This window comes from Limanda limanda, chromosome 8 (genome assembly GCF_963576545.1).
Source record: "Limanda limanda chromosome 8, fLimLim1.1, whole genome shotgun sequence".
Classification (NCBI taxonomy): Eukaryota; Metazoa; Chordata; class Actinopteri; order Pleuronectiformes; family Pleuronectidae; genus Limanda; species Limanda limanda.
This window is the reverse complement of record NC_083643.1, coordinates 17,755,753-17,781,923: the sequence shown is the minus strand read 5'-3', so window position 1 is coordinate 17,781,923 and position 26,171 is coordinate 17,755,753. Positions and strand designations below refer to the sequence as shown.

Genomic DNA, 26,171 nt, shown 5'->3' with positions numbered 1-26,171 from the left:
TTTAACACTGTCAACACAGCAAAAATTAACATGTGATACTTATGCCATATGTTGCTTGGCCCACATACTGTACATACATGCATGCACACATGGCCACACACACACATATATACACACTATATATAGTATATATGTGGAACAATCTGTCCAATGATATCATGTTGGCTGACTCAGTAATCGTTTCTAAGTCCCTTGCATCCATTTGTTATGATTCTGGCCTTGTGAAAACAGTACAGTATGTACAGTACAGTATGTACAGTACAGTATATTCTGTCTTCACAAGTGTGTTTATATATATATTAACAAAATCTATTCATAATTTTTTAGGGTATAAGAGCAGAAAAAGTTAAGATCCTCCTTTTCTTGCATTGTGGAAGCATAGATAGCCTTGCTAGCACATCAGACCTTCTTCTTTTTAGTTATTTTCCTGTGTATAGCATAAGGTTAAGGCACAGCAACTTGTATTTGTTTATTCGTATTATCACAGATTTCATTCAATGGGATTTACAGAAATTAAAAAGCACAAAAGTAAAAAAAAACATTAGAAATGGTAATTGCTACTCTAATCACACTACTCCGCTCCGCCGCTCTCTTCACTGGTTAGCAGTGGCTTCCCGCATCCGTTTCAAAACATCAGTAGTACCTGCGTACTGTGCTGCGAACGGATCGGGTCCAGTCTACATCCAGGACATGGTCAAACACCCCAGTCCGTCCACTCCGCTCTGCATCAGCCAATCGGCTTGCAGCTCCCTCACTGGGAGCGAAACACTCAGAATCACTACAGTTTGCTGTCCTGGCTCCTAAATGGGGGAACGAGCTCCACAATGACATCAGGACAGCAGAAAGTCTGCACATCTTCCGCCGCAAACTAAATTAAATAAAAATAAGAATAAATAAAAAGTAGTGATTTAGTAGCACTTATATGGCACTTACCTACAGTACTTTGTAGTTTGGTTTGTACCCTAATGGCTGAATGCACTTATTGTAATTTAATGTACGACATGAAATTAGAAACACAAATTATAACGCTGGTCATGTGTAAATTGTGTAATGGGAAGGAACAGATTCGACTCTAATGTGAATTGTTATTCACTGAGGTCATTTGATGGGATTTACAGTGATAAAAAAGAATAAAAGTACAGACCACATGCATAAAAACACAAAAGAAATGGTAAACAACTTTTTTTATATTTTAAGTAAAGAAACACATCTTCGAAACAGCTAATGTGTAAATTGTATAATTAAGAAGGATCAATCATTAAGTGAGAAAATAGCAGACGTTTTTTATAAATTCGAGGTCAGATTTTTTAGTCTTGTAACTCAGTATGAACCTGTCAGTATCAGGTGCGCATATATTTAAGGCGGCTCATGGTCGGATAGATCTGTGAAAGTGCGAACACCACTTGTACCTGCGCTGTATCCTTCCCCACATTCCTCCACTTCCTCGTCTGTAAGATTTTGTTTCAGACTTTAACACGGAGGTCTCCAGGCAGCTTCTGTATATTTAACTGCATGCATTACCTTAAACGCCACGCACTATATCCTGTGTCACCGCATGTTGGTGACACAGGAAAGTAGTTCCGGCTGGCGGGGGTCCATAAAAAGCGGTGGCTGCAGCAGAACCAGCGGAGCATTGGTCCCTGCGAAGTTCACTCAGTAGGTGAGTAACACAGTGTTTGTGTGTGTTTGTGTATTTGTCTTTAGAGACTCATAATAATCTGACAATACACTAACAGTATATTCTTATTGTTTATATTATTAAACCGAAGAAACTTTTACTTCTTAATCAAATTATGAACTTAATGTACTTAATATTACTAATATTTCTTTTTACATGGGGATTTACTCTAGAGGAATTATCTTCCACTGCCCTTATGATGACTTTTTGAAAAATAAATTATTCATAACTACATACATGGGTCTTTTAACTGTCTGTAAGTTGTCATGTATGTTATATATATCATTCAATACAAATTTAAACTTTATATATGCCACTGGGGGAAATTTTTTTGGAACAGCTTATACAGAAAACTATACAGCTATATCTTCTGCTATAATGAACCTTATTTAAATGTCTCAGGTCTGCTAATTGTGTTGTATTTAACTGCAGTTTGTAGCTATAATTGTATCTATATATCTATATATGCTTATATATATTTAACTTATGTAATTTAATTACCATGGATTGTATTTTGTTTTGTATTTTCTGGTGATGTACTAGCAGTCAGTAAAACTCTCAGATGACCATGTTATTTTACAATGAGCATGCTACAGGCAGTTATTCTTTGTGTGTGTGTGTAGCAGCGTTAGTCTCAGTCCGGAGTCACCTCTTCTTCGGCTGCACATACACTACACTCCTGCTGGAATGTGGGAGAGTGCAGTCAGGCAGGGACATACTGTTGTTGTTGCTTTGTGCAGAGGCTCTCTCCGCTCGGCCCGCACAGCCGCTACTCACGGGTACACTTTAGATTTATCTATACAGATGTCACACCTTATTATGAGTGTTTACTTTTCCATTCAAATTCTTATTCTGTCCTGCGTCATGCTTTCTGATTTAGTTCCCACAACATGTTTTGGACCATTTCTTGCTTATATGTAGCTTCTATCACAACCTCTTGGTTTAAGTGAAGCTCTCCTGTCAACACTAGCAATGTGTTGACTTGAAATGTTTTATGTCTGTGACCCATGAACAAATCTTTAATTCAACTTGGAGGAAATGTCACAGGTATTTTGGGAGCTAATCAATCACGTCTCTTGTTTCCCTTTGCGTCTCCTCAGGTCTTTTCCTGCAGATTCAGAACCAGTCATGTTGAAGTCAAAGGATACAGGATCTTCTATCATCCACACCCAGCAGCTGCACGCTGCCATGGCGGATACCTTCATAGAGCACATGTGTCTGCTCGACATCGACTCTGAACCTGCCGTGTCTCGCAACACTGGCATCATCTGCACAATCGGTCAGATATGGTTTTATTACTCAGAGCACATCTCAAGCAATGATTAAAGTACACGTATTTATGTTTAAAATATCCACACAACCCCCACGATTGTCACACTGATCCATGTGTCTCCATGTAGGACCTGCCACCCGATCTGTGGAAATGTCCAAGGAAATGATCAAATCTGGGATGAACATCGCAAGAATGAACTTCTCCCATGGCACACATGAGGTGAGTCTTTGCTCTGAAACATCTTATCCCCCATTAGTGAACATCAGGTGATCAACCCCCAAATGTCAAAGAAATGTCAGAGCCATGACATCACATCTAAGGTGCCCAAGAGTATGATTGCAGACGGAGTCTTTGCCCTCTTCGAGAGCTTCAGCGTGACTTTACCCTTTACAGCTGCGTGACATTACTGCAGTGATTTGCAAACTGTAATGTGATCCGAGGGCTTGTATTAGCCCCTTCGGTGCTGGCTCAGAGTTGAAGCTCGATCCAGCGAGCCAACTGGATCTCAGCCAATCCTCCACTACTGACCCCTCACCATTAAAAGTCAAACCTTTTCACCTTTTTACTGTCACCTGAGCAGATGAGGCAGCTTCTCTCGTCTTTCATTGGCTGTAGCCCCAACACATACGTTGAACTTTAAAGGTTAAGTGTGTTGATTTGTTTGTGGCTGTGCAGCAGCAGGAGAGCTCAGAATTGATGAATCATTTTTTTTGCATTAAGTTGTGGTTTGAGCATCAAAAAATACTAAAACTTCTCCAGAAAATCACAAGAACGTGGGCATATGTTCGTTATGGAAATTTGACCTCTGTCTCATTGGTGTGTCTGTTGTCAGTGCAGCTATAAATAGGTCATTTCTGAGTGCAAGGCGTGCAGCAACAGTACAAGCAGGAGGCATGACAAGGGGTCACATTTATTACTAACTGAACACAGTGTTCCTATTAGACAATGTTATTCTGTATTGGTACATGTCATTACTAGATCCATCCATGACCGAGTTTTAGGGCCATGTGGAAATATAGAAATCGGAGATCTCGAGAATAAAAGCTGTATAACAGAGAAACAATTTAAGAAAATATCCAGAAATGAGGAGAACCTGTGTTTGTCGAGTTCCACTTCCTGGATCCAGTCCAACTGTTTCCAGAAAAACTATGAAACCTCTTAGAATATTATGCAGATGTAACCAAGAGTAAGCCTACATACGACCGCTACCAAACATTTCCTCTTCCACTAAAGATACTTCTTCCGAGCCCCTGTGGCTCTTTCTTTAGAATAGATCTTTTCAAAGTCCTGATATTTATGAGAATAAAATATGGCCCTGAGACTCGTCGTTCATGACTGTAGACACGTAGCAGCTGGGCATGTCTGTCACATGTAGGAGGAAATAAGGGGTTAGATTTAATTTGTTGTGACATTGTGTTGTTAAGGTTATAGCTCACATACTTTCGAAAGTATTTAATATGTTTTAGTTTGTGTGCAGTTATTTTTGTACAATGTAACATCACAATGTCACGTTCTAAAAATGTGTTGCAGTTGTCACTCAAGGCCGACTACATACAGTTATGTGACTCGCCTGCATGACATCTCCACCTGCTGTTGTACAAACCCAATGTACTAAATAGTTTGACACCTAAATGAAAACATCATAGCATCTTTGTAATAATTAGATATGACAACTCAATAATGTTTTTTCATTGTTTTTCAATGTCTCCCCACATCATGCAGTACCACGCTGAGACCATCAAGAATGCTCGCGAGGCAGCCGAGAGCTTCGTTGCAGGATCTGTTGACTACAGACCCCTGGCCATCGCTCTGGACACCAAGGGACCAGAAATCAGGACCGGACTTATCAAGGGAGTGAGTCTTTACCAAGTTACCAAAACTCAGAGATGGATTTATCGCACAAATAAAAGTATACAAGGTTTTCCTGCAGACAACTGACAAAGTGTCCCCTCGGCTTGTTTAGAGTGGCACCGCTGAGGTCGAGCTGAAGAAGGGTCAGACCATCAAGCTCACCCTCGACGACAAGTACATGGACAACTGCGATGAGAAAGTTCTGTGGCTCGACTACAAGAACATCACCAAGGTTGTGCAGACTGGATTCCACATCTACATTGACGATGGTCTGATTTCCCTGAAGGTCAAAGAAGTCGGTAAGTACACAAATAGACACCTGACAGCCACTGTGGAAGTTCTTTAAGCTTAACTGTGGAAATTAAGTTTCTTTATGTTGTGTGTGTCCTAAGGCAACGACTTCCTCATGTGTGAGATTGAGAATGGTGGTATCCTGGGCAGCAAGAAGGGCGTCAACCTGCCCGGAGCTGCTGTGGATCTCCCCGCTGTGTCTGAGAAGGACATTGAGGATCTGCAGTTCGGTGTGGAGCAGGGTGTTGACATGGTCTTCGCCTCCTTCATCCGTAAGGCTGCTGACGTTCATGCTGTCAGGAAAGTGCTGGGCGAGAAGGGCAAGGACATCAAGATCATCAGCAAGCTGGAGAACCACGAGGGCGTGCGCAGGTGAGTCACAGTCAAATCTGAACACATCTGCATCTTTAAGACACAGTAACTGTTTATGAGCTAACTTGTCTTTTTGTTCAATAGATTTGATGAGATCCTGGAGGCCAGCGATGGCATCATGGTTGCCCGCGGAGACTTGGGAATTGAAATCCCAACCGAGAAGGTCTTCATCGCCCAGAAGATGATGACTGGCAAGTGCAACAGGATGGGCAAGCCAATCGTCTGTGCCACACAGGTCAGTGAAACCGAACCATCAGGGAGGCAGTCTTTTTTAATGAGTCTACCAAAGTATGCATACTGACATATATGATATCTAATGCTTTCTCTAACAGATGCTGGAGAGCATGACCAAGAAACCACGCCCCACTCGCGCTGAGGCCAGTGATGTCGCCAATGCCGTCCTGGATGGCAATGACTGCATCATGCTGAGCGGTGAGACCGCCAAGGGAGACTACCCCCTGGAGGCCGTGCTTACACAGCACAAGGTACAGGCACATGTTCTGATTTGCTTCCCTCAGTACAATGGCATGTTTATTGTATGTGAAGATGTCAACGACTATTCAAGTGTTTGGGATGTTATAGACAGTTTGATGTGAAAATTGAATGTGAATGATACACATGCAGCAGCTTTATTCTCTCAAATCTATAAGTGTCAGGGAGCCTGTATTTTCAGAGTAAAAGCACCCAAACCCGACATTGTAGCGCATGGTGCATTTGTGTGCTCTTGGGAAACTCAAACATCTGAGTCTAGAGAGATGTCTGTCAAACAGCTACTTTCTCAATCTCGGAGCTCATCGGCTATACTACAAAAGTACTGTCAGGGGCAACAGCAATATTTTGGGGGGTCCAGTGACAGCAGATATTAAGTCCAAGTCTCCATACAAAACATAAACACTTTTAGTAGATGTTTTAGGTCCATATGACATTTGGCGAATTCCATTAACATTTTATCTGCACATAAATGGAGATAATTAAAAAAATAACCATTCCAACTTATACATTTCAGTCAGTGGGTTTTCCTCTTTTGCTGTCCACACTGTTTAAATGCGGGCAACCAAAGCCTGCTATAACACTTCTGGTCAAACTATAAACCAGAAGACTTCCAGCCAAAAAATATTCTCCCACGCCTACAGACTGTGCATATTCACATGCAGAATCTGTTTCATAGAGATTGCAATGTTTAATGAAAACAATACAAGGGTCTCATATGCAAATACTCTGTTTTGTAAAAACTAAGCTGCCTGTTGCTTCGGAAATAAGATTTCACTCTTATATTCATTATATCCGTATTATAATAATGCATCCTCAGTTCAGTGATTATCAATTTCATCACTAATAAACAAGTAACCCAGATGAAATTCACTATAGACTGTGAGATTAAGAATGGCAGCAATGTTCTTTGAGACATGAGTTGCATGTTTTCCACAATTTGAACACATCAGCTTGGGTTTCACTAACAACTTGTTGGTGCTGTTGTTATTGTTGTTGTTTATTTTTGCTTTGTGTATCTCTGCTGCACCCCTCCCTCCATCTGCTACCAAACACCCACTCATGTCTTGCCTTGTGTGTTAACCGTGTTATCATGTCGCTCAGTTAGCATGTGTCTGAGGACCCGCAGTGCAAGCCAACAGTCCCTGGACATCGTGGCCGCTGCTGATATTTAGCTTCATGTCTCATTGTGCTATCAGGTATGACGACCTCTGAACTTAACATAACAGCCCTTTGTTTTGTCCTTTTTCAAATACAAACTAACTCCTGCAGTTACAACTCTCTGTGCGACTGCAGCCCGACTTTTCTGTAATCGTTTTTTTTCGACCTGTTCAGATTGCCCGTGAGGCCGAGGCCGCCATGTTCCACAGACAGATGTTCGAGGAGCTGCGTCGCACCTCTCATCTGACCCGTGACCCCACAGAGTCCGTCGCCATCGGCACTGTTGAGGCTTCCTTCAAGTGCTGCGCCAGTGCCATCATTGTGCTCACCAAGTCTGGCAGGTATGAAGTGCACCTCCAGTAAATCTCTATATAGCTGTGAGTCATGATATCCTCCACGGCGCCCACTAAGAGCAAAGAAACTGGTGCTTTATCCCTCTGACTCCACTCTCTCAGTAACACAAGCCCACAGCTCATATGAGAAGTGTTTCAGCCTTTACCGTACAACCTTTGCTCCACTGTGACCTTTTGAGATGTGAACCCTGACATTATAGAAGTTAATTTTAGCTCCCTGTTCATTCCTTTCCATGTCGGAGCTCATCCTCACAACACATGGTGCAAGAGACATACCACTGTCAGCTGAGTGGCTTGTGTCAAGACAATGTCATAATCAAAGATAGAGGGAATGTTGCTGTATCACATGACTGCCTGGATGTGAAAGGCGTCTCTGATGTTTTATCTCTCAACTATGTGGAGCTCTATAGCATCTTTCTGCTCACTCTCACCACTTCAATAAGCCATTTTCCTACATGAACTCTGGAAAATGTCCAAACATTTGGGTCTGGACATTTAGTAGACTTTGCATTTCACTTATGAAGAATGTAGCAGGAGATCTCCGGGGTTAGATGTGCTCACAACAACAGGAAAAAATCCAGAACATTCAGGCGAGGGGTGGTGCCGGGTACAACATACAGGAAGCAGGACGTGACTTGTGAATTCTGCCGCAGATCAATTCTACGGCACATAAGTGTCCCTGTTGGTTGTTATCACAAAGGTTCTCAAATCTTTCCAAGTTGACATTTTCATTTGTTTCTTCTACATGGCACCTATATTTCACATGGGCACACTTAAATGTTTTATTTGGGATCTTGCAGGGAAAAATGCTAGAAGAGTCTGGAGTAATTTTGTTCTCACTTACAGCCTCACTTGGTAAATTCAGGAGAATATCGGAGTTCAGTGCAGGTCTGAAAGCAGCAATAGTGTTTTTTGCAGCAGCAGGCAGCTCAAAAACCCCCATTAGCACTACCTGCAAGGCTACAGCTAACAGACTAGCTATTGAATGTAACTCTCATAGGACAGTGATCTTTCAACAGTTGGATACAAACATGAAAAATTAATAATAATGTTGCTCTGTGAATGTAAGAGTAAGTACCTGTGCAGCTTGCTTCCATTGGCTCTCATCCAGACCAGTGTTGGAGTTAAAAAATGTTTATTCTACATCTCTGTTATAACGTGTTCCTGGTTCCTGCAGGTCGGCTCACATGCTGGCAAGGTACAGGCCCCGTGCCCCCATCATCGCCGTGACCCGCTCTGGCCAGACCGCCCGCCAGGCTCACCTGTACCGCGGCGTCTACCCGGTGCTCTACACCAAGCCCGCCAACGACGTCTGGGCCGAGGACGTTGACCTGCGTGTGAACTTTGCCCTGGAAGTTGGTGAGTGTTTATGTGTTTCGTTGATTCAACCGCTTCATTTATTTTATTTTGTTTGGAGGAGAGGATTTTGTTAATCTTCTTTTTTTTTCTCCATCTGAAGGCAAACACCGCAAATTCTTCAAGTCTGGTGATGTGGCCCTTGTCGTGACCGGCTGGCGCCCAGGCTCCGGTTACACCAACACCATGAGAGTTGTGCTGGTGCCTTAAGCTTCACCCAAGGACATTAGTAACCGCTCCCCCCCCCCCTCTCCTGTAAACGGTCCCCCACCCCAATGTTGGATTTTTCTTGTCTGTCGGTCTCCGTGATAGAAAGTTAAAGCCAGGGCCTCTCCTTGGAATGGTGTCGTTCACAGATTGTAACTCCATGATTCCTGTCACACGTGTAGTTCATTGTCGCAATCCAGCTGCTGAGTCTGAACTCGATTTGTCGTGTTTCACCACTTTTAATCCCAGAGTGGCTTTCAAGTCATGATTAAAAATATGCAACTTTTCAACAAACTCACTAAAACAAATCTATACAAAATAAGACAATCAGAATCATATGATAACACAGCCTTCAAGCAAGCTAATCCGGTAAAACGGTTATTACTGGACAGGGAACATCAGGTCTGTCCACTATTTATCCTATGTATGAATAGTATGTGTCTGTTTTGAACCTGGAAGTATAAAATAAAGATTTTAATCAAACCTTTCAGTAGTGCTGAGTTGAATATCCATCTTTATACACTAATCCAGCATGAACACAGTAAATCATTTTCTTTTTTATTGACATGACAAATATATGACAAATTATAATCCTGCCTATTTTAAATGCTTGTAAAAAACAACACCATGAAGTTCTCAATTTATTATCCGGCTTAAAGTCTGAAGGTTCACCCGGGTTTCATCAGATCCTCCCCGATGCCTGCACACTTTGGTAAAATAAATCAACAGTTTGGACGAGCATCTTTGACCATATGTGATTTTATTGCATTGAATTCGGTAGCTAAAAATGTTTTGTCAAACATACACAGGTAATGGAATCATCAGATTTGTTGGTTAAAAGGCAGCGACATGAGAAATAAATATTTCAAAGATGAATGACTGACAGTTCCTCACTCCGAGCCGATTCCCCTCGGCAGGTGCTGTTTTGGTGCTGGTTGGGAGAGAATAGTAATGAGGGATCGCTGGAGCTGACTGGCAGTGACGGGCTAGTGACTGATAGCATCTCTCCTCCCTCAGGGGGGAGTCAGAGTCACAGCAAACCTCTGGGTCAGTCACCAGGCAGATAAAACCATCGGACAGGATCCTCCTGGTGACTGGCGCCTTGCTGCTTTAACAGTTCATCACCGGCCGAGGGTCCAGAGATGGAAGCATCATTGAAACACATGAACATATTAACAAGTAGAAGGATTCAATAGTAAAAAAAACTAAAACAAAACAGTAAGTGATACATGTCTTATTGATTCAGCATAGCATCTCAAAGCAGCAACTGTTCAAGGACAGAAGACCGATTTTACAATCAAACCATTAACAATGATAGAGGTAAATATTCAGCAATATGACCCAGGAGGGTTTTCATATTAACCATTTGCCCAAGTAACTGCATTTAGCCCTTTGACTGGTGCAAGAAACATTCACATCCATCTTAGTGCGTTGCTGGTTTCGGGATGTTTGATTATCCACAATTGCTTGATTCCCTCATTTGTATCCGCTCGAACAAAAAAATCTGCATCTCGCCCGTCGCCAAGTGCTTCAGTTCACAGTACCTTTAGCAGAAACACACATTATTGCATACTATGCTAGTGGCACACCAACCTTGGCTCAGGAGTTCGCTCTGTACCAAAGTTGGTGTCGGACTGAAATGAGTTGGCATGAGTTGTGCGACTCGCCATGTGACGTTGCAGCTGTGAAGGGACAAAATGGATATGTGTGCGTTGTCTCTGAAACTAGTTATTATTAAAAACAAAACAAAAAACATAAAAACAATCATTGCCTTCATGTTCAACACATTACAAATTACTTCCACTTCCCTGACACAAACATTACATTCATTACTTCAGTGTCTCTGAACGGGATCTGATTCCTGTGTGACCCATGCGGGTGTGCAATATTGCTGGAACGCTATCATGGAAGACGTGCCGTCATCAAACGTTTACAATGGCTGATCTCTGAAACAAGCAAAGTGAACTGTCCGACTCTCCTCACATTCACACACATAAGCTCAGTAATGGAAAAATTATACACAATTATAAAAAAGGGCAATAATAACTGGAGACAGATGTAATTAAATATCAACTAAACAGGTGTCACTAAAAGGTTACACAAAATTGCCTGGATAATGGGGTTTTAAACAAATACTTGAGTAAGGTTATAATATAATACATAGAACAATTGATATTTTCATGAGGTGCTCTATATATATATATCCATAATTTATAATTCATTTATTTTTATCCAAAGAAACAATAATTTGAAAGAAAAAAATTGTCATTGTCCATCATTATCCACGATCCATTCACTCGGATTAAAAAGGAAACCATTGATCGTCAGAGTGATTAGAATAACACACCCTCCCACGTCAGAATTTGACAAAGCAGTGGTTAAAACAATGCCAGGAGTGGGATGATCTCCTTGTGTTCAGGCATTACAAGGAGGGTGTGTCTGAACCTCACAAGTTGGAGGGAAGTTTGGACTGTTTGTGTTCGGTCTCTAATATCTTAGCGGGAGATCTAACGTGGGGAGAGTGAACGCCAGCAGACTGGTTCTGATGATCAGACGCTGAATGAGTCCGACTGACAGGAGTGGCCTGACCAGGGATGGAACTGTACGGTTTGCTGACGGCCATGGGGGAGGAGAAGGGGCTCGACGCCCCCGCTGCTCCCTCTGAGGGGGGCCTTTCCTGGTGTACAGAGCTGTGAGAGCCTGAGATAGTCTTTATTTCCTGGGTAAAGAGATTCACCGAGGACTCTGCCCTCTCTTTGAGGGTACAAGCCACCCTGTCAGGCCATGAGGTCTGAGGGGTAAGAGGGCAGTGAGAGCCCATGGTGCTCGGGAGCTCACTTGGGTAAACTGCCCTCCCTCTCACAGGGCTTTGTATCCTGGGACTTTGGACTGGAGGCGTGTAGCAGGGAGACACCTCTGCAGAGCCGTACTGGGCCAGGGAGGCGAGCGCTGAGTGCTCGGGGAGAACCTGGGGAAGGAAAACAGACTGGAGGCCTGTCAGGCTGTGCTGGGCCAGAGAGGCAGCGGCTCCGGCTCCGACTGCAGACGCTGGCTGCATAAACCCACTGGAGGTCTGGGTGCTGTTGATGAAGGGGAAAGTTGGGAGGTTCAGACCACTGGGTGTCCTCCCTGCTCTGTCATGACTGGACCTCATCTGTTGCAGTGCTGCGTGAGAGGTCTGCTGCAGGTGGCTTAGAATGGGGTCGACTGAGCTGGAGATCAGTGGGCTTATGTAGGAGGCGGAGGGGGCTGGGAATCTCCCTCCTAGCCCCCCTGGTGCCCCCTGCTGGAGGAACGCTATAGGGTAGTGTGGGGTGGTCATAGCACCGTGGAAGGGCTGGGGGTGGAGCTGGGCGGAGCAGGTGTAGGAGACGGTGGCCTGGCTGATAGGGAAGACAGAGGCAATGCCGGAGTGGGGAGGATGGGGTGGGGACAGGGGCATGAGCTGGTGCATGGGCAGAGGGGTGAGGGGCTGCAGGCTGCTGGTGAAGATGGGCTGGGACATCATTCCGGGCGACACTGGCCCAGAGGACATATGCTGTGGCCTGAGGGTGGAGCTGGTGGGTGAACCGTGCCCTGACCCACAGGAGGTGTTCGCTCCAACATGGACTCTCCTTGTATAACAGCTGGGGTCCTTCACAGAATCAGAGCCTGGGACAAGGGGATGGTGGAAGAGGATGGGAGGAAGATGCGAGTGCTGGGCCAAGGCCAGAGCCAGAGGGGTGGTGGTCGCAGCAGCCTGGAGCGGAGCCTGGACCAGAGGGGCCCAGATGACTGGGATGGGTGACGGGGAAGCAGGAAGAGGGTTGAGGCTCTGTGCATCGCTGGTCTGAATCAGCTGTGTGCATATAGCCATGTCACGGTCGTGTTGCACTATTCTTTGGATGATCTCATTCTCTTGGAGGTTTAGGGTACCAGAGCTTTGGTGATGCTGGACTTTATGCTGAAGAACCGAGTTCCTCTTACCTGTAGAGAGGAGAGAAATAAGGTTAATGCAGCACTAACTCCAGAAATCGGTCTGTCTGTGGAACACATATCTCGAGAAACTTTTCATTTTATCAACATTGGTGCAATTGGGAAACCTAATGTGTTAAAAAGTAATGTATTGAGACGTAAGTGATGTCGCCTATCACAAAATAGCCCGTTTCCGACAACTGATTCTCCAGGTCGTGGTTCTGTGTACTGAGTTGAGCTCCATGAGCTTTAAATAAACAGGTGAACAGCTCTTTGTGCAGCATCGATGGTCAGCTGGTCTTTACTTGCTGTGGCTCAACTCCTGCAGGTCAATTTGACAGTTCCACAAAGAAAGGCTGCAACCAGCCTTACCACAGGCCGAGCAAACAGCTCATTATACAGGAACTGCAATATTGCAAGAATAAAACTGATAGAAACAGACTATCCTTATAGATAATGCTACTATTGCTTTTATTGTTGCAAAGGACCACAACACGATCAGAAAATTCCTCTCACTACTTAACAAATTGAATTGGTACTAATAAAAGTAGAACTGAAATTAAAAAAATTGTAATGTGAAGAATACAGTAATAAAGTAGGAGTAACTAAGTGCCTTTTTAATGTTTGTACTGAAGCAAACATTTGAGGTTCTGAAGTTTTTCTATTTTATGCTACCTTTTATCTCAACTCCAGGATTATTCAGAGGGAATTAATCCACTTATTCCAACACGCTATACATGTAACAGTACATCATTCAATATTAGAAGAATTGTCCCAAATGTTAATAGCCTTTTATTCCACTTCTCTCTCTGAAATTAACAAATTTTTTTAAATAAATGTTTAAGGTCCAACAATATAAAACCATCCAATAATCCAAGATTTAATCTATTTCTAAAGCAAATGATAATAATAATCTCAGGAACCCTCAAATTCCTCAAAATAACAGTAAATAATAATCAACTGCAAAACATGAAATTGGGTTTGAATTATTGGACTGGTTTTATTTCTTGGCAAAGGACTCACCGATTCGGTCCAGGCGGTCGACAGCCACAGTCTCGAAGGCTCTCCTCATCATGGGATACTCCTCCAGCACCTCGTCGAAGTTGTCCACCGAGAGCGAGTACAGACGACAGTAGTTATCTGCTCGCACACTGGCTGTCCTCCTGCCTCGGGTCAGCAGGCAGATCTCTGCCGGGAGGGAAGAAGAAAAACAACAAAATTACTTATGCGGTTTTCTTTCGAAGACTTCCCGCTGAGTAAAAGTCAGAGATTAATATTAATAATATAACATTGCAACAGAACTCATGCATCTTTTTGGGATCCATTCATAAAAGCAAAGTAACATTAATGTGAGACGATAAAACATGAAAAGAGCGATGCCTCTGAACCCCACAGATGGAGCACTTAATGCAATTTCTGCAGCTTACAGTTTGGCCTGACCTCATCGTTCGTGCCAGATCAGAAAAATAAAATAATGCTCCATTTAAAAAAAAAAAAAAAAAAGTAGACATATTTTTCAGGGGAGACATATTGAGGATATAGACACGCACTCAGGCTTGCTCTCCCTCTGTCATGTCCTGTTTATTGATTTAATCCAGTTATCAAACATGACAACACAGGATTTCTGATATATTTATTTGCCATGCGTTGGTTTCAGACACAAAGTTTTTATCCTCATTCACCATCTGTGTGTGTGTCTTTAGTTTTTTGAGCCAAAGCGTGAAAATGTTAATACTTTTATCTCTGTGCTGGGGTCTTTTGATTACAAATTTAAGTAAAGTAAGTTTAGCTGTTTGTTTGTTTGTTTGTTTGTTTGTTTGTTTGTTTGTTTGTTTGTTTGCTAACTAGCAGGATTATGCAAAAACCTCTCAACCGATTTCCACGAAATGTTGTGGAGAGGTGGAGCATAACCCACAGAAGAACCAACTCCATTCTGGTAGTGGTCTGGATCAAGGAATGGATCCAAGATTTGCTTTTCCACTTTCTTTAGAATTGCGAGATAGGATGTCCTTTAACAATTTTCCTTTATTTCTTAGAAAATAAATAATGGTTCTTTTTAAAAGAAATTTGATTTTAAATGTGGTTTCATAAGGACTGTTGAGCCTGTGCTATTTGCTGCTGGATGCAAAACAATGACAGGTTAAGATGATGTAACAAGGGCAATAGCAAATAAAGAAATGTGGATTTCAGCTTTGTTACGATGTTAACGAAAGGGAAAACCCCGCAGATTGAATCAAAGATAACAAAGCTTTGCTCCTCTTTAGTCCTGAGACCTTTTAAGGAGATGATGTGGACAATTTTTTTCAGCTGTCTGAAAAGTTAATCTGCTGAGTGCCTGAGCAAAATAAATCAAAACAACTAATACTATCACCACTCCTTCACTTACATTCAGACTGACCCACTGCCAGCTCCAGGACATGTTAGCACACACTGAACACTGAAAGTTACGTGAAGATCTTACCTCCAAAATAAGAGCCATCAGACAGCTTCATGTCGATGCTGTTCTTGGTCAGGACACTCACGACACCATGCTGGATGAAGTACATCTTCTTGCCGATGGTTCCCTCTCTGATGATGTAGTCGGCTGGCTGGAAGACCTCGAAGCGCAGTTTGGTGAGCATGGAGGTGACAAAGTTTGGATCGGCGTTGGCGAACAGAGGCATGGAGGCCACAAGTTTACGACAGTTAAAGTTGATGATTTCCTACAGGAAACACATTCACAATGTCTTAGACTTTAGGAAAGGCAAAAGGCAGTGACTACATACAAAGACTGTCAGGGAGCCCAACTGACATTATCTCATATATTTTTTGTGGACATATTTCTGAAAATGTGTTTGACCTTGACTTTGACATTTGATGCATCAACACCAAAAGTTAATATTCCTATTAAGTTTGGTGAAAATCTTCCAATGTATTTTTGAGTTGACGATATATAATGACACATGACATCATTAAAAATCAACCCTGAAGCATCATCAGCACATGTTGCAGCTGCAGAAGGAGGAACTAGTTTGAACCATTTCATAAACGGCTTCACAAACAGGGAAACCAGATAAACCTGAGAGGTTGTTGGATGATTAATGGGAGAGAAAAGTAGAAAATACACACAAATCCTAATCTTGCCTACGGCAGAGAAATGACCAGAGCCGGCAGTGATGTGTGTATGTTTCAATCATAATAAAAGCAGGGTGGTTAGCGGCTTAGTGCTCCGTTAATGAGGTTCTCTGTCCTCATACAATCTCCAGTCATTACTAATCAGATTACATGACTATAAACGTTATCGTGCAAAGATAAGAGAGGCACATTAGATTACATCAGTAACTAAGTGTAAACAATTTAGAGCGGAAAATTATCACGTCGCTAATTCACATACTTTCCACTGACAAATATAAAAACATTGTTCATTCAGAGGCAGAAAATAACAGCAATTATTATTATTATTATAATATTGTTAAAATCATTTTTTAATGAATGTTTCACACTCACCGCCACTGTTTAACATTTTTAAGCAGAATATAAACATTAAACCAATATTTATAACTGATTATTAGCAGATTAAAGGGGATTTTGTAATATTAATACAAATAAGTATTCATGCCTTTATCAATGATAATAAACTCTTATGTACTGTACAGCAGGTGTTCTGTAGGTGTTCACAGAAGAAAATTAATTGTGTCTGCTTCCAAAGCCCTTATACAAAGGTAACGTTTTCACATGTTGTATTTCTGTTTTGACAATGACAAGGACAACGATCATCGTGTGAACTCCGACCTGTCGCAGTGGCTCGTTCAGCTCCTCCAGAATGCTCTCCTCATCAAACATCTTGCCCTGATAACGGTGCTCATAGTAGTCATGGATCCTCTGGCGCATGTCGGCCGGGAGCTTGTGGAAGGACATGTACTGCTCCACCTGTTTATACTGTAACAACAACACAGGCCCAATTATTAAAAAATGAAAAAAACATTATTTAAGAGAAAACCCTCAAGAGACATATGTGTACTAATGCGAAGCCATGTCAAAAATGAATATATTAAAGTGATTGATGCGTTGGCTTAGAGGTCGACTATAATGTGCCTCATTATGTTAACAGTCAACTGTCAGGCCATCTGTGAAACCTGCCCACAGTGCAATGTTGTGCCTCTGCCCCATCTGACAAATACAGTTGTGCTCTGCAGGCTGCAGCTAATAACATTAACCACTGTGTCCTTCAGCCGTGTGCTCTGCCAGCAGAGTAGCAGTGATCCTGAGTGTTAATCTATGTATGCTACATCCTGCTGAAGCTCTCCATTTGGTTTTCAATTTCTGGATTTAGCTATCTCCAACGTCAGCCTCCATTTTCTGTGTTTAACCTGCACGACAGCTGCTGTAACATTGAACAGTGACTTTCTCTGTGAAACGTTTCACTCCTAAGTGTAGCACAGATGATTGGTTACCGTGTATCAATGTCACTTTTAAAATCACAGGGTTAAAAACCCTTCTTATCCTGGGTAAAATGCTTTTTAAATTTCTACTTACCAACATCACCACATCAATTGCATTTCAAAATTTTTCATGAACTAAATATTCATCCTTAATTATAGTTAAGTAAAAGAAAATTACTATCAGCTAAATGTTCTTAAAATTAGTAAAGGTAAAAATACTCATTATATATAAAAATGGCACTTGTAAATGTAACACTTTAAAATGATTATATGATTTGAGTATAAAACCTTAATATAAAAAGTAAATAGAGCCAATATATAACATTTTCTTCTGAAATGTAGTGGAATAGAAGAATAAAGTAGTATTTCACCACTGATTTCAATTACTTTGGACTTAAAGTTAGTTTTCTGTGACATATAGGGAAAGATCCCCCCCACCTTTTCTTGGTACTGCCTCCTGGAGGAGTCCAGAGACTGGATGAGTGCAGTCGCATGCCCCACAAACATAGCAAAGCAGGTAGCCCCCACGATCATACTGAGGATGGTGAGCCACACGTCAGCCATGCCGATGGGGGGGTACAGGCCGTACCCGATGCACAACATGTGACTCATGGCCTTGAACAGGGCGTAGGAGTATTGCTGACCCCACGTGTCATTCTGTAACGTACGAGGAGAGAAAACGTTTTAAAGCATTTTAAGATCAACAGGTGATGAGGACCTAATTTTGAAGGTTTGTTGGCTTTGAAGCAACTTACTGAGAAAATCGAATCACCTTAAATCATGAATGAAGACTTTTGCACTTGCATCACTGTACTGGTCCTGGTTTTTGGTCAGTTACCAGTGAACCTACTAAAATACCCTGTGCTCAGATGACAATTAATAACTCTCTATAAACACATGAATATATATGATTAGGGCTGTTACTAACTATTTTCATTATTCAATAATCTGAGGACTTATTCATTGATAATACATTTCAAACAGTCCAAGGTGAATTGATAAAATAGTCCAAATATTTAGTTAAGTATTATAAATCTCAAAGAATTTTTCTAATCCTGACATTTCAGAAGCTCAAACCAGGTAATGTTTCAGATTTTTTCTGAAAAGAAAAAGACAAATGATAAATCAATTCTTAAAACTGTTGCTGACTGATTTCGACTTATTGATGAAATAAAAACATTCATATACATAACATATATAACACAACTAAAGAAGCAACAATGAAACTTAGAGTTTGAACAACTCTGCCTCATCAGGACTGTGTGGGTGGGATTTGATTACAAACAACCAATTGATTTCAGATTTTGATTTAGATGTTACTTAAATCTGATTGGTCCATGGAAGTATGCAACATCACCTTAATCAGATCCACCCACTTACAACAAGTGATGAGTGCAAAGACAAAAAAATACAGAAAATGTTGCAACAACTAAAACCAAAGCTTTTGTGCGTGTTTGTGTGGGATCTCATCTCTCACAGTGAGGAGGTCTCTGAAACCAAACAGGTGTTTAGTGTTTTTCATAGAAACATAATTTGGACGGTTTCTGTCCGACTCATAAATAATCCACTTACCACCATCTTGTTTCTGGTGACCCAGCAGTCATGGGGGAAGTCCTGCAGCATGGGCACCAGGAACTGTAGACAGCCATCCCAGTGACACAGCAGCAGCATCATACCAATCAGGTTCATGATACGCACCATGGCGCTGGCCAGATCGTAGGTCATATGGAAAACCTGCGGCACAGATTATCAGCAATAATGCAACTGAAACAACGACACGCATTTCTTTGTAAATAAATCTGCAAAACAGTTCCGACTCTCTCTCATGCGATGAGAGGATTTGAAATGGACAGTAGGTGCTGTGTGGGCTGATGAATACATGTGTCCTATACCGGACCACACTGTTCTTAATCTTCTATAGACCAGAGGCTGTTTCACTGTTGCGTAACTCTCTGTAAGCAACATTAACGCTCTATGGCGAAAGCAGCCTCCCTTGGATTAATAATAATAAAATAATGCCCGGAGAGTATAGTGGCTGTCATTAAGCAGGTGGATTGTGTGAGACTGCGCATGAACCTCAGAGGAGATGCAACAAATTAACTCTGTAGTTTTGAGAAATGACACATGTATTTTTACGAAAAAGCATTTTCATTTGTTTTCCCTTGATGCGTAAAGTGAAAATGTAATAATCCTGTGCTGGTGTTAGAAATGCCACTCTGTTTAGCTGAGTGTTTGAGAGAGATGCTGGAACTTATTGTTATTTTTTATAGTTATGAAACAAAAATCTTTCATGAAATAAAATGCCTGTCATAAGTTCCTAGAGGCCATTTGGGTGTTTTTAGGTGACATCTTTTAAAAAAACATCAATTCAAACCAAAAGGGTTTTCATTAGATGCTATTATATAATAGTTTTTTCTTAAATAACGACTAAAATGAGGAAAACATTTGCTGCTTATTAATATCTGATGACCAATTACTACAGCTCCATTTTCAGAGCATCCAGAAGATGCCCAAATACATAACCAGCTTGTGCAAGGTTTTCTATGAAGCTCCGAGCTCATCCCTGCAGGATCTACCTCTTCCCACTGGTGGATGTAGCGAATGAGCCTGGAGAGGCGCAGCAGCCGCAGCAGACTGAGGATCTTGGTGAAGCGGACGATCCTCAGGGCCCGGGCCGTCTTGTAAAATTCAGAGTCAATGCGCGTTTCTACAATGAGGAAGATATAGTCCACTGGTATGGAGGAGATGAAGTCCACCACGAACCAACTCTTCAGGTACTTGATTTTGATCTTCTGCGGGTCCAGGATGATCTCCGTGTTGTCCTCCTTCACGATGCCCGTGCGGAAGTTGAGGACTAGGTCCATGAGGAAGAAGGTGTCCGACACCACGTTGAAGACAATCCAGGGAGGCGTGTGCTCGTCCTTGAAGAAGGTGATGCCCACAGGGATGATGATGAGGTTTCCCACCATCAGCAGCAGCATCGTCAGATCCCAGTAGAACCTGAAACCCACAGGGACACATATAACTCACATTTCTAAATAACAGCAGGACAAAGTCATTCAGACCCAGGTACAGTCCCTTAGACAAATCATCATAAACTTCACTCTTGGACGCTTGACAGAAAAACTGAGCTGAATATTTTATGTCGGCATGTATTAGTGACCTTCAGACAGTTTTAGGATTTTATAGGAGATCTAAGTGTGGAGAGATAAACGCTCCCCATCAACAGCTATTTTGATCATCAATTAAAGAGACAAACATTTTCTGGTCCAGCTTCTAAAAGAAGAAGAAAAAGAAGCATTATAATTATAAATCATTTAGCTTTGAAGTTTTTGTGGACATTTTTCACAAGTGCTGGAAAATGTTGATACAACTGAAATTATGCTGATTTGAGGCACTTTTTACTTCTCAAATGCTTTCAGTGTGAAATTCTGTATTGGGAACGCCAATTTGTATTGGTTCAAAATAAACCCAACCATGAACGGGGTATATATTTAGTATCAGAGAATTGTAATACATTTCATTATGGTAAAACCTTTTACCCTTTTCCCAAAGCAGTAGCTGAAAATAAACCACCACCCCCATAAAAATACATTTCAGTCAATTTAATCTAGATATAGATATCCACCTCATACATGAGCCTGATTGTTTTTCAACAAAATTCATACATTACTCCCAAAGAAAATAATATAAATGCCCCAAAAAACACCCTAACTGGCAACGTTAAGTTATAAAACACGTGTGGATCTGCCTTTTTATCTGAATCCAAAGCAACATTTTATGGATTCTTCCTTAGTTCATATTATGTTTGTCTTTTTGTAATCTTGTTTACAAACAAACAAACACATTTAAAACCCAGCAACAAACAACCAGACAGAGGTGAAAACATAGCCCTCCTGGCAGAGGGAACAAATTATGTTTAGTAATTTCAAATAAAAATGAAACCCTGTAAAGCTTCAGTCTCATACTCTAATTAAAAATCCAGGATATTAATGTTCAAAAGAGCAGAAACTTTACAAACATTGTTCCAAACCGTGAGTGTACACATGAGCAAAGCAAGAAAGCAACAGTGTTGTGCTAATTCAGCTCAATACTGGGCTTGTGGCCACAGGAATAGAGAGGAAAATGGGTTATTGGAATTCATTTGAATTGCTCATGAGGAAACATGGATTTTCATAACTAACTAAATCCTCAAGTGTCAGCGATAGTGTTTTCAATTTCATCTAGAATCACACAAGAAAGGAAGCTGATTTTAGTCACTTTCATAGTAACCAACAGCAATAAGTATTTACCTGAACATTTCCCTCAAATATTGGAATCATGCTCTCTATCAAGTACTAAAAATCAAATTATAGAATCATACCAGGTAGACACATCATGTTATCTGACACAACATTGTCAAGTATATGTCCTATTCATTTATTTAGCTTCAAGCTCATTTCAGTAAGTGAATTAGGGAATATTTTACGTTTACACTTTACAGCATAAGAGGAAACATGCAGCCGAGGAAAGCACAGCTCAGCCCCACAAACGCCAGCTTAGATATGGAGAGTTTCAGTTACCATCGTGAGTGTGTATGTGTGCATGAGCTGAGAAAGCATGCATGCGTGTGATTGCACGACAGATCTATTTCAGAAACCTAATTAAACACAGATCAATCCAACCAGGAGCCTGACAAACCTACAGGGCGTGCACAAACTGCCTGAGGGGGGGGCTGCACTACACCACTTGATGCTTCTCCCAGCTTGTGAGACAGCATACAGGGACCACCCTGTGGGATCTGAACACTTATTACCTTCAAGAGAAGAGAATTTTAAAGCAAGTATGACTTTTTCCGATCTCAAACGAGGGTCTAGGAAAGAGGCCACTAACAACCCTAACCCTAGCCCAATTTCATCATGGTTCTACCTAGGTCCTTGAACCAGACCTTCACAGGAGAACATCACAAAGCGAGGGAAGCAGCGAGGGCAGGGTGGCCATTTGTTCTAATCACTTTTCTGTTGTTCTCTGCCAAACAAAGCATTTGCATTTGCCTCCTCATCTGCCTGTTGTCTCTGCAGTGACACACTGGTCCTAATTGCACTTCCCCTCTCGGGCTAAATCCACCGTTATCTCCTGGGAATCCATGTCATCTCCAGAAGTCAGCTCCCATCAGCCAGATGTTGAGTAGTTAGCATTACTGCTCTGCACACGTCACACCGCTGCTGCAGAACCCAGGAACAGCTGGACCAAAAAAAAAAAAAAAGGTCTGTAGGGGACAGTGCATTACTGATGTCCCCCTGCAGACCATCCTGTTTGCTCATCAGCTGACTGTGCACGCAGCATTCCGCCCACAGAGGACAGACAACTGGCTGGTGTAATCTGGTGTTACCATAAAAAAAAAAAACGACAGTTGTGGGGACTCTGGACCTCTACTGGGTCCAGAGTTGAATCTTGCACTATTTGGGTCAGAGTGCAACTCCGTTAAAGAGCATGAGAGCACAAAGAGTCGGGCGTTACAAGCAAAGTGAACACAAAAAGGCTTAAAATGGTGAAAGAAGCTTAGATCAATCAGGACAGCTGAAAAGGGATCACATTTGTACTAGAGATACTTATCTCTTGCTGCCAGAGTTCAGCTGAAGCACAACAGCCTGCATGCGGCTCAGTGGCTTAACACACACCTGTACTGTGGCTCAGTCCCACCAGCAATCATATTAACCATATTTACGTGCCAGTTCAGTATGTCTGCTGCTGTGGCCACAGAAAAGACAGCAGTTACTTATGCTATAAACTGGGAGATTGTGCTTCAAAAAAAGATCCAAGGAGACGCACCAGTTACACAACACTGAGCTGATGAACAGTGGTCAGCCCACAACTGTTCCAGATACCAAGGAGTACACATGTCGTGTGCAGGGCTGGATGAGCCGTGTCTCGTAACCCCAAAATAATCCCAAATAATCTTTAATGTTGCAAATGTTTACACCTGCAGCTTAAAAGGGGACCTGCAGATGAAATTGTTCACCTTAAGGGGCCCACACCAGGCGCAGCAACCCCTGCTCCTGCTCAGAGTGGGACCCGAACCGAGCATGGAGTTATGAGACCTCGTACCTCACACACAGAGATAACAGCTGGGCAACCCTGATTCCTCTAAAACATCATTTTCATTTCAATCCCTTTCTGTCTTTCTGTGTGTGTGTGTGTGTGTGTGTGTGTGTGTGTGTGTGTGTGTGTGTGTGTGTGTGTGTGTGTGTGTGTGTGTGTGTGTGCAGCATTTGGCGGTGTGTCCCCTCCCTGTCCACACCATCTCTGCTCCATTAGACTAATTGTGCTGTAATAATCTCCACTGATGTGTGCTTCTAATATCTTGAATGGTCATGTTACCCTATTTTGATTACCCCATTTCCAAGCCCCTGCTGCACTCTCTGTAATCCATTGCCCTTGCTAAATGATAAAAAAAAAAAGTGTAATTCAGATGAGTGGAAAAAAACTGCAGTGACACACATCGGCGTACAACTGGCCGGTGAAAATATGATGACAGCGAGCCTCAAGGTTAAATGTCACGAAAATCCCTTGATGGCAGTGATGATCAGAATGCTGTTTGTGTGCAGCATGAAATGAAATGTAGAAATGACCCCAACAATGACAGTATTGCTGGGTAGGATAAAGCCATTCATGTAAAGAAAGAAAGAAACACACACATATTTCTCTGGACCAAACAAAAGATCAACTAAATACCAATATCCTGCACGTGTTTGGTATATTACGTCATTGTGCTAATAATGGGATTTTGCATGAGAGTTCTTTAACTTCCCTGTGAGAATGGCCAGTGCAGTGTAAGTGTAGTGAAGGCTATAGAAATCATCAATGTCATATATAAAGCCATTTACATGTTTCGATTTTTCGATGTTTCGACTTTAATCTTTTGATTCACCTATTCTGCACATTCCTGAGTATGCTGTCATCATAATATCATCACTGCATGAGATCAAATTGGAAAAACTCACTTCTGGTGGACAGATGTTGTGGCTGTATTATGTCTCTATTACAATTAGCGTGGCTCTATTCTGTGGTGTATAATTAATAATGACCATATCACATTCGGTGCCAACTTATGTCATTAAAAAGAAGCTGTATGAAGAGTTTTCCTGTTTTTCATGATGAGCCTAATGTGACAGGGTCGCTGCAGCATTATTTTTACAGTTGGAAATAAAAGAAAGTTTGCTTTGCAGATGAATTACCTAAAATCACTGTACGGGTGGATTATCCAAAAGCCCGCAGACTTGACCCGCTCCCTCTCATGCTCCACGGCCCTCTCGCTCCCCAACATCCGCAGGGAGAACTTGTTGACTCCCGGCTGGAGCATCGCCCCGAACTGCCGGTGCATGAAGCCGGCTTGGTACAGCCGCTCATCCTCGGGTATGATTTGCTCGGCGTCCTCCAACTTGATGAAAGTTGACTGCTCGAACGCGGACCCTTGCCCGGCTGCGCCACTCGGACCCCCCGCTGCCCGCGGCTGGGCCCCGGGGCCGCTGTCATCGGGGAAACTCTCCCCGACCCAGGCGTCCGCCTCGGGGATGAGGCGCCGCTGCTCCGCCGGGTCGGACCCGGGAGGATGGCGCCCGGTGATGGAGGAGATGCTGCCCCTGAACAGGCGACAGTCCCCGTTCAAGTTGGTCTTCACGACCACGTCCCTCTCCAGGTCCTCGCTCCTGGCCTCCTCGAAGCTCCTGCAGCTGATGGCAGGAGACGGAGAGGACAAATGTTTTAGCCGGATACTTTTACTCGAGGTGTCCTTGTCGCCGCTGTCTCCTTCGTCAATCACGAAGGGTTTTTGCCCAATGTTTTGCGGCAAACTGTAGAGCCGTTTGCGCATGGACGACTGGAACCGTTCCATCGTGGGGAAGCAGAAGCGCTTTAAGGGGAAACAGGAGGAGGAATCATGGGTCTCGCAGACTTGGGGAGCCGCTGGAGGCAGGAGCAGTGACGGCGCATCCGCAGGACAGCTCGTCTCCTATGTGGCACTCGGGACGTGCCTCTCTCCCCCCGGTTCAAACATTGAGGATGCGTCGACAATACGTGGCCGCTTCAACCCGTCGCTCATGGACGGGCGGTGGAATGCGTGTAAATCCAGGTAACCCCCCCACAGCGTGCAGACGAGAGCGCATCAGGATGCAGCATGCTGCTGAGCGTCGGACGTGCCGGAGTGGGAGAGTGATGCTGATGCTGATGCTGCTGCTGCTGCTGAGCTTTTCAATGACAACGCATGATCCCCACCTCCCCCCAAAAAACTACCACCACGGCTCTGTGTCAGTGTGAGGTGATGACACACATGCACGCAGCCCGGCCACGGCATTCAAAGAGGGCGCTGACATCACTGATCCATCAGCCTCCCGCCTCCCAATAACGTGAATATCGATGGGAGCTAATCTATCGGGTTGCCATAGGAGCCAGGATGGCACATGCATGCGCTCCCCGCCCGCCCAATCAATCCACTGGAGGAGGAAGATTCAAGGATGAGACCCATGCATGCATGTAAGGGTTGATGGTTCACTAGAGAGACACTGAGTTTGTTCTTGATGCATCATCGTCCAAACATGTTGGTTGACGTGTTTGTAGAGAATAAGATACTGATGTGTTATAATCTGAAGTTCTGTGGGAGTCTGCAAACTTTCACTGACACATACATGGTGAATGGTATTTTAGATATATCTATAGGGACGAATACACAATACAGCTGTTGGTTCTTGTACTCATAACACATTGTACTATCAAGGCAGTAGGTGTAA

The 26,171-nt window shown here is 42.7% G+C and overlaps 2 protein-coding genes across 2 annotated transcripts; one reads left to right on the top strand and one right to left on the bottom strand.

Annotated features, from left to right (window-relative positions):
* Nucleotides 1-1,593: 1,593 nt before the first annotated feature.
* Nucleotides 1,594-9,034, top strand: LOC133009323 (pyruvate kinase PKM-like). The gene is made up of 11 exons (XM_061076798.1): nucleotides 1,594-1,607; nucleotides 2,779-2,957; nucleotides 3,079-3,170; nucleotides 4,674-4,805; nucleotides 4,915-5,101; nucleotides 5,195-5,465; nucleotides 5,550-5,700; nucleotides 5,798-5,950; nucleotides 7,290-7,456; nucleotides 8,646-8,827; nucleotides 8,928-9,034. Exons 2-11 carry the CDS (start codon nucleotides 2,807-2,809, stop codon nucleotides 9,032-9,034), a joined length of 1,593 nt encoding a protein of 530 aa, XP_060932781.1. The 5' UTR covers nucleotides 1,594-1,607; nucleotides 2,779-2,806.
* A 2,443-nt stretch (nucleotides 9,035-11,477) lies between these two features.
* On the bottom strand, nucleotides 11,478-25,279 carry LOC133009360 (potassium/sodium hyperpolarization-activated cyclic nucleotide-gated channel 1-like). The gene is made up of 8 exons (XM_061076841.1): nucleotides 24,624-25,279; nucleotides 19,983-20,406; nucleotides 18,979-19,140; nucleotides 17,845-18,063; nucleotides 16,757-16,903; nucleotides 15,447-15,687; nucleotides 14,009-14,173; nucleotides 11,478-12,997 (listed from the first exon to the last, which is right to left on the bottom strand). Exons 1-8 carry the CDS (start codon nucleotides 25,277-25,279, stop codon nucleotides 11,478-11,480), a joined length of 3,534 nt encoding a protein of 1,177 aa, XP_060932824.1.
* Nucleotides 25,280-26,171: the final 892 nt, after the last annotated feature.

Bases quoted from the DNA above. Each gene is read 5' to 3' on its own strand.
- LOC133009323 (XM_061076798.1), top strand. From the start codon at position 2,807: ATGTTGAAGTCAAAGGATACAGGATCTTCTATCATCCACACCCAGCAG. The intron at 5,951-7,289 runs GTACAGGCACAT...CGACCTGTTCAG, and splicing joins CCGTGCTTACACAGCACAAG to ATTGCCCGTGAGGCCGAGGC. The intron at 8,828-8,927 runs GTGAGTGTTTAT...CTCCATCTGAAG, and splicing joins GAACTTTGCCCTGGAAGTTG to GCAAACACCGCAAATTCTTC.
- LOC133009360 (XM_061076841.1), bottom strand. From the start codon at position 25,279: ATGGAACGGTTCCAGTCGTCCATGCGCAAACGGCTCTACAGTTTGCCG. The intron at 14,174-15,446 runs GTAAGATCTTCA...CCCTCCCGGCAG, and splicing joins TGATGGCTCTTATTTTGGAG to AGATCTGCCTGCTGACCCGA. The intron at 12,998-14,008 runs GTGAGTCCTTTG...TCCTCTCTACAG, and splicing joins CGACCGCCTGGACCGAATCG to GTAAGAGGAACTCGGTTCTT.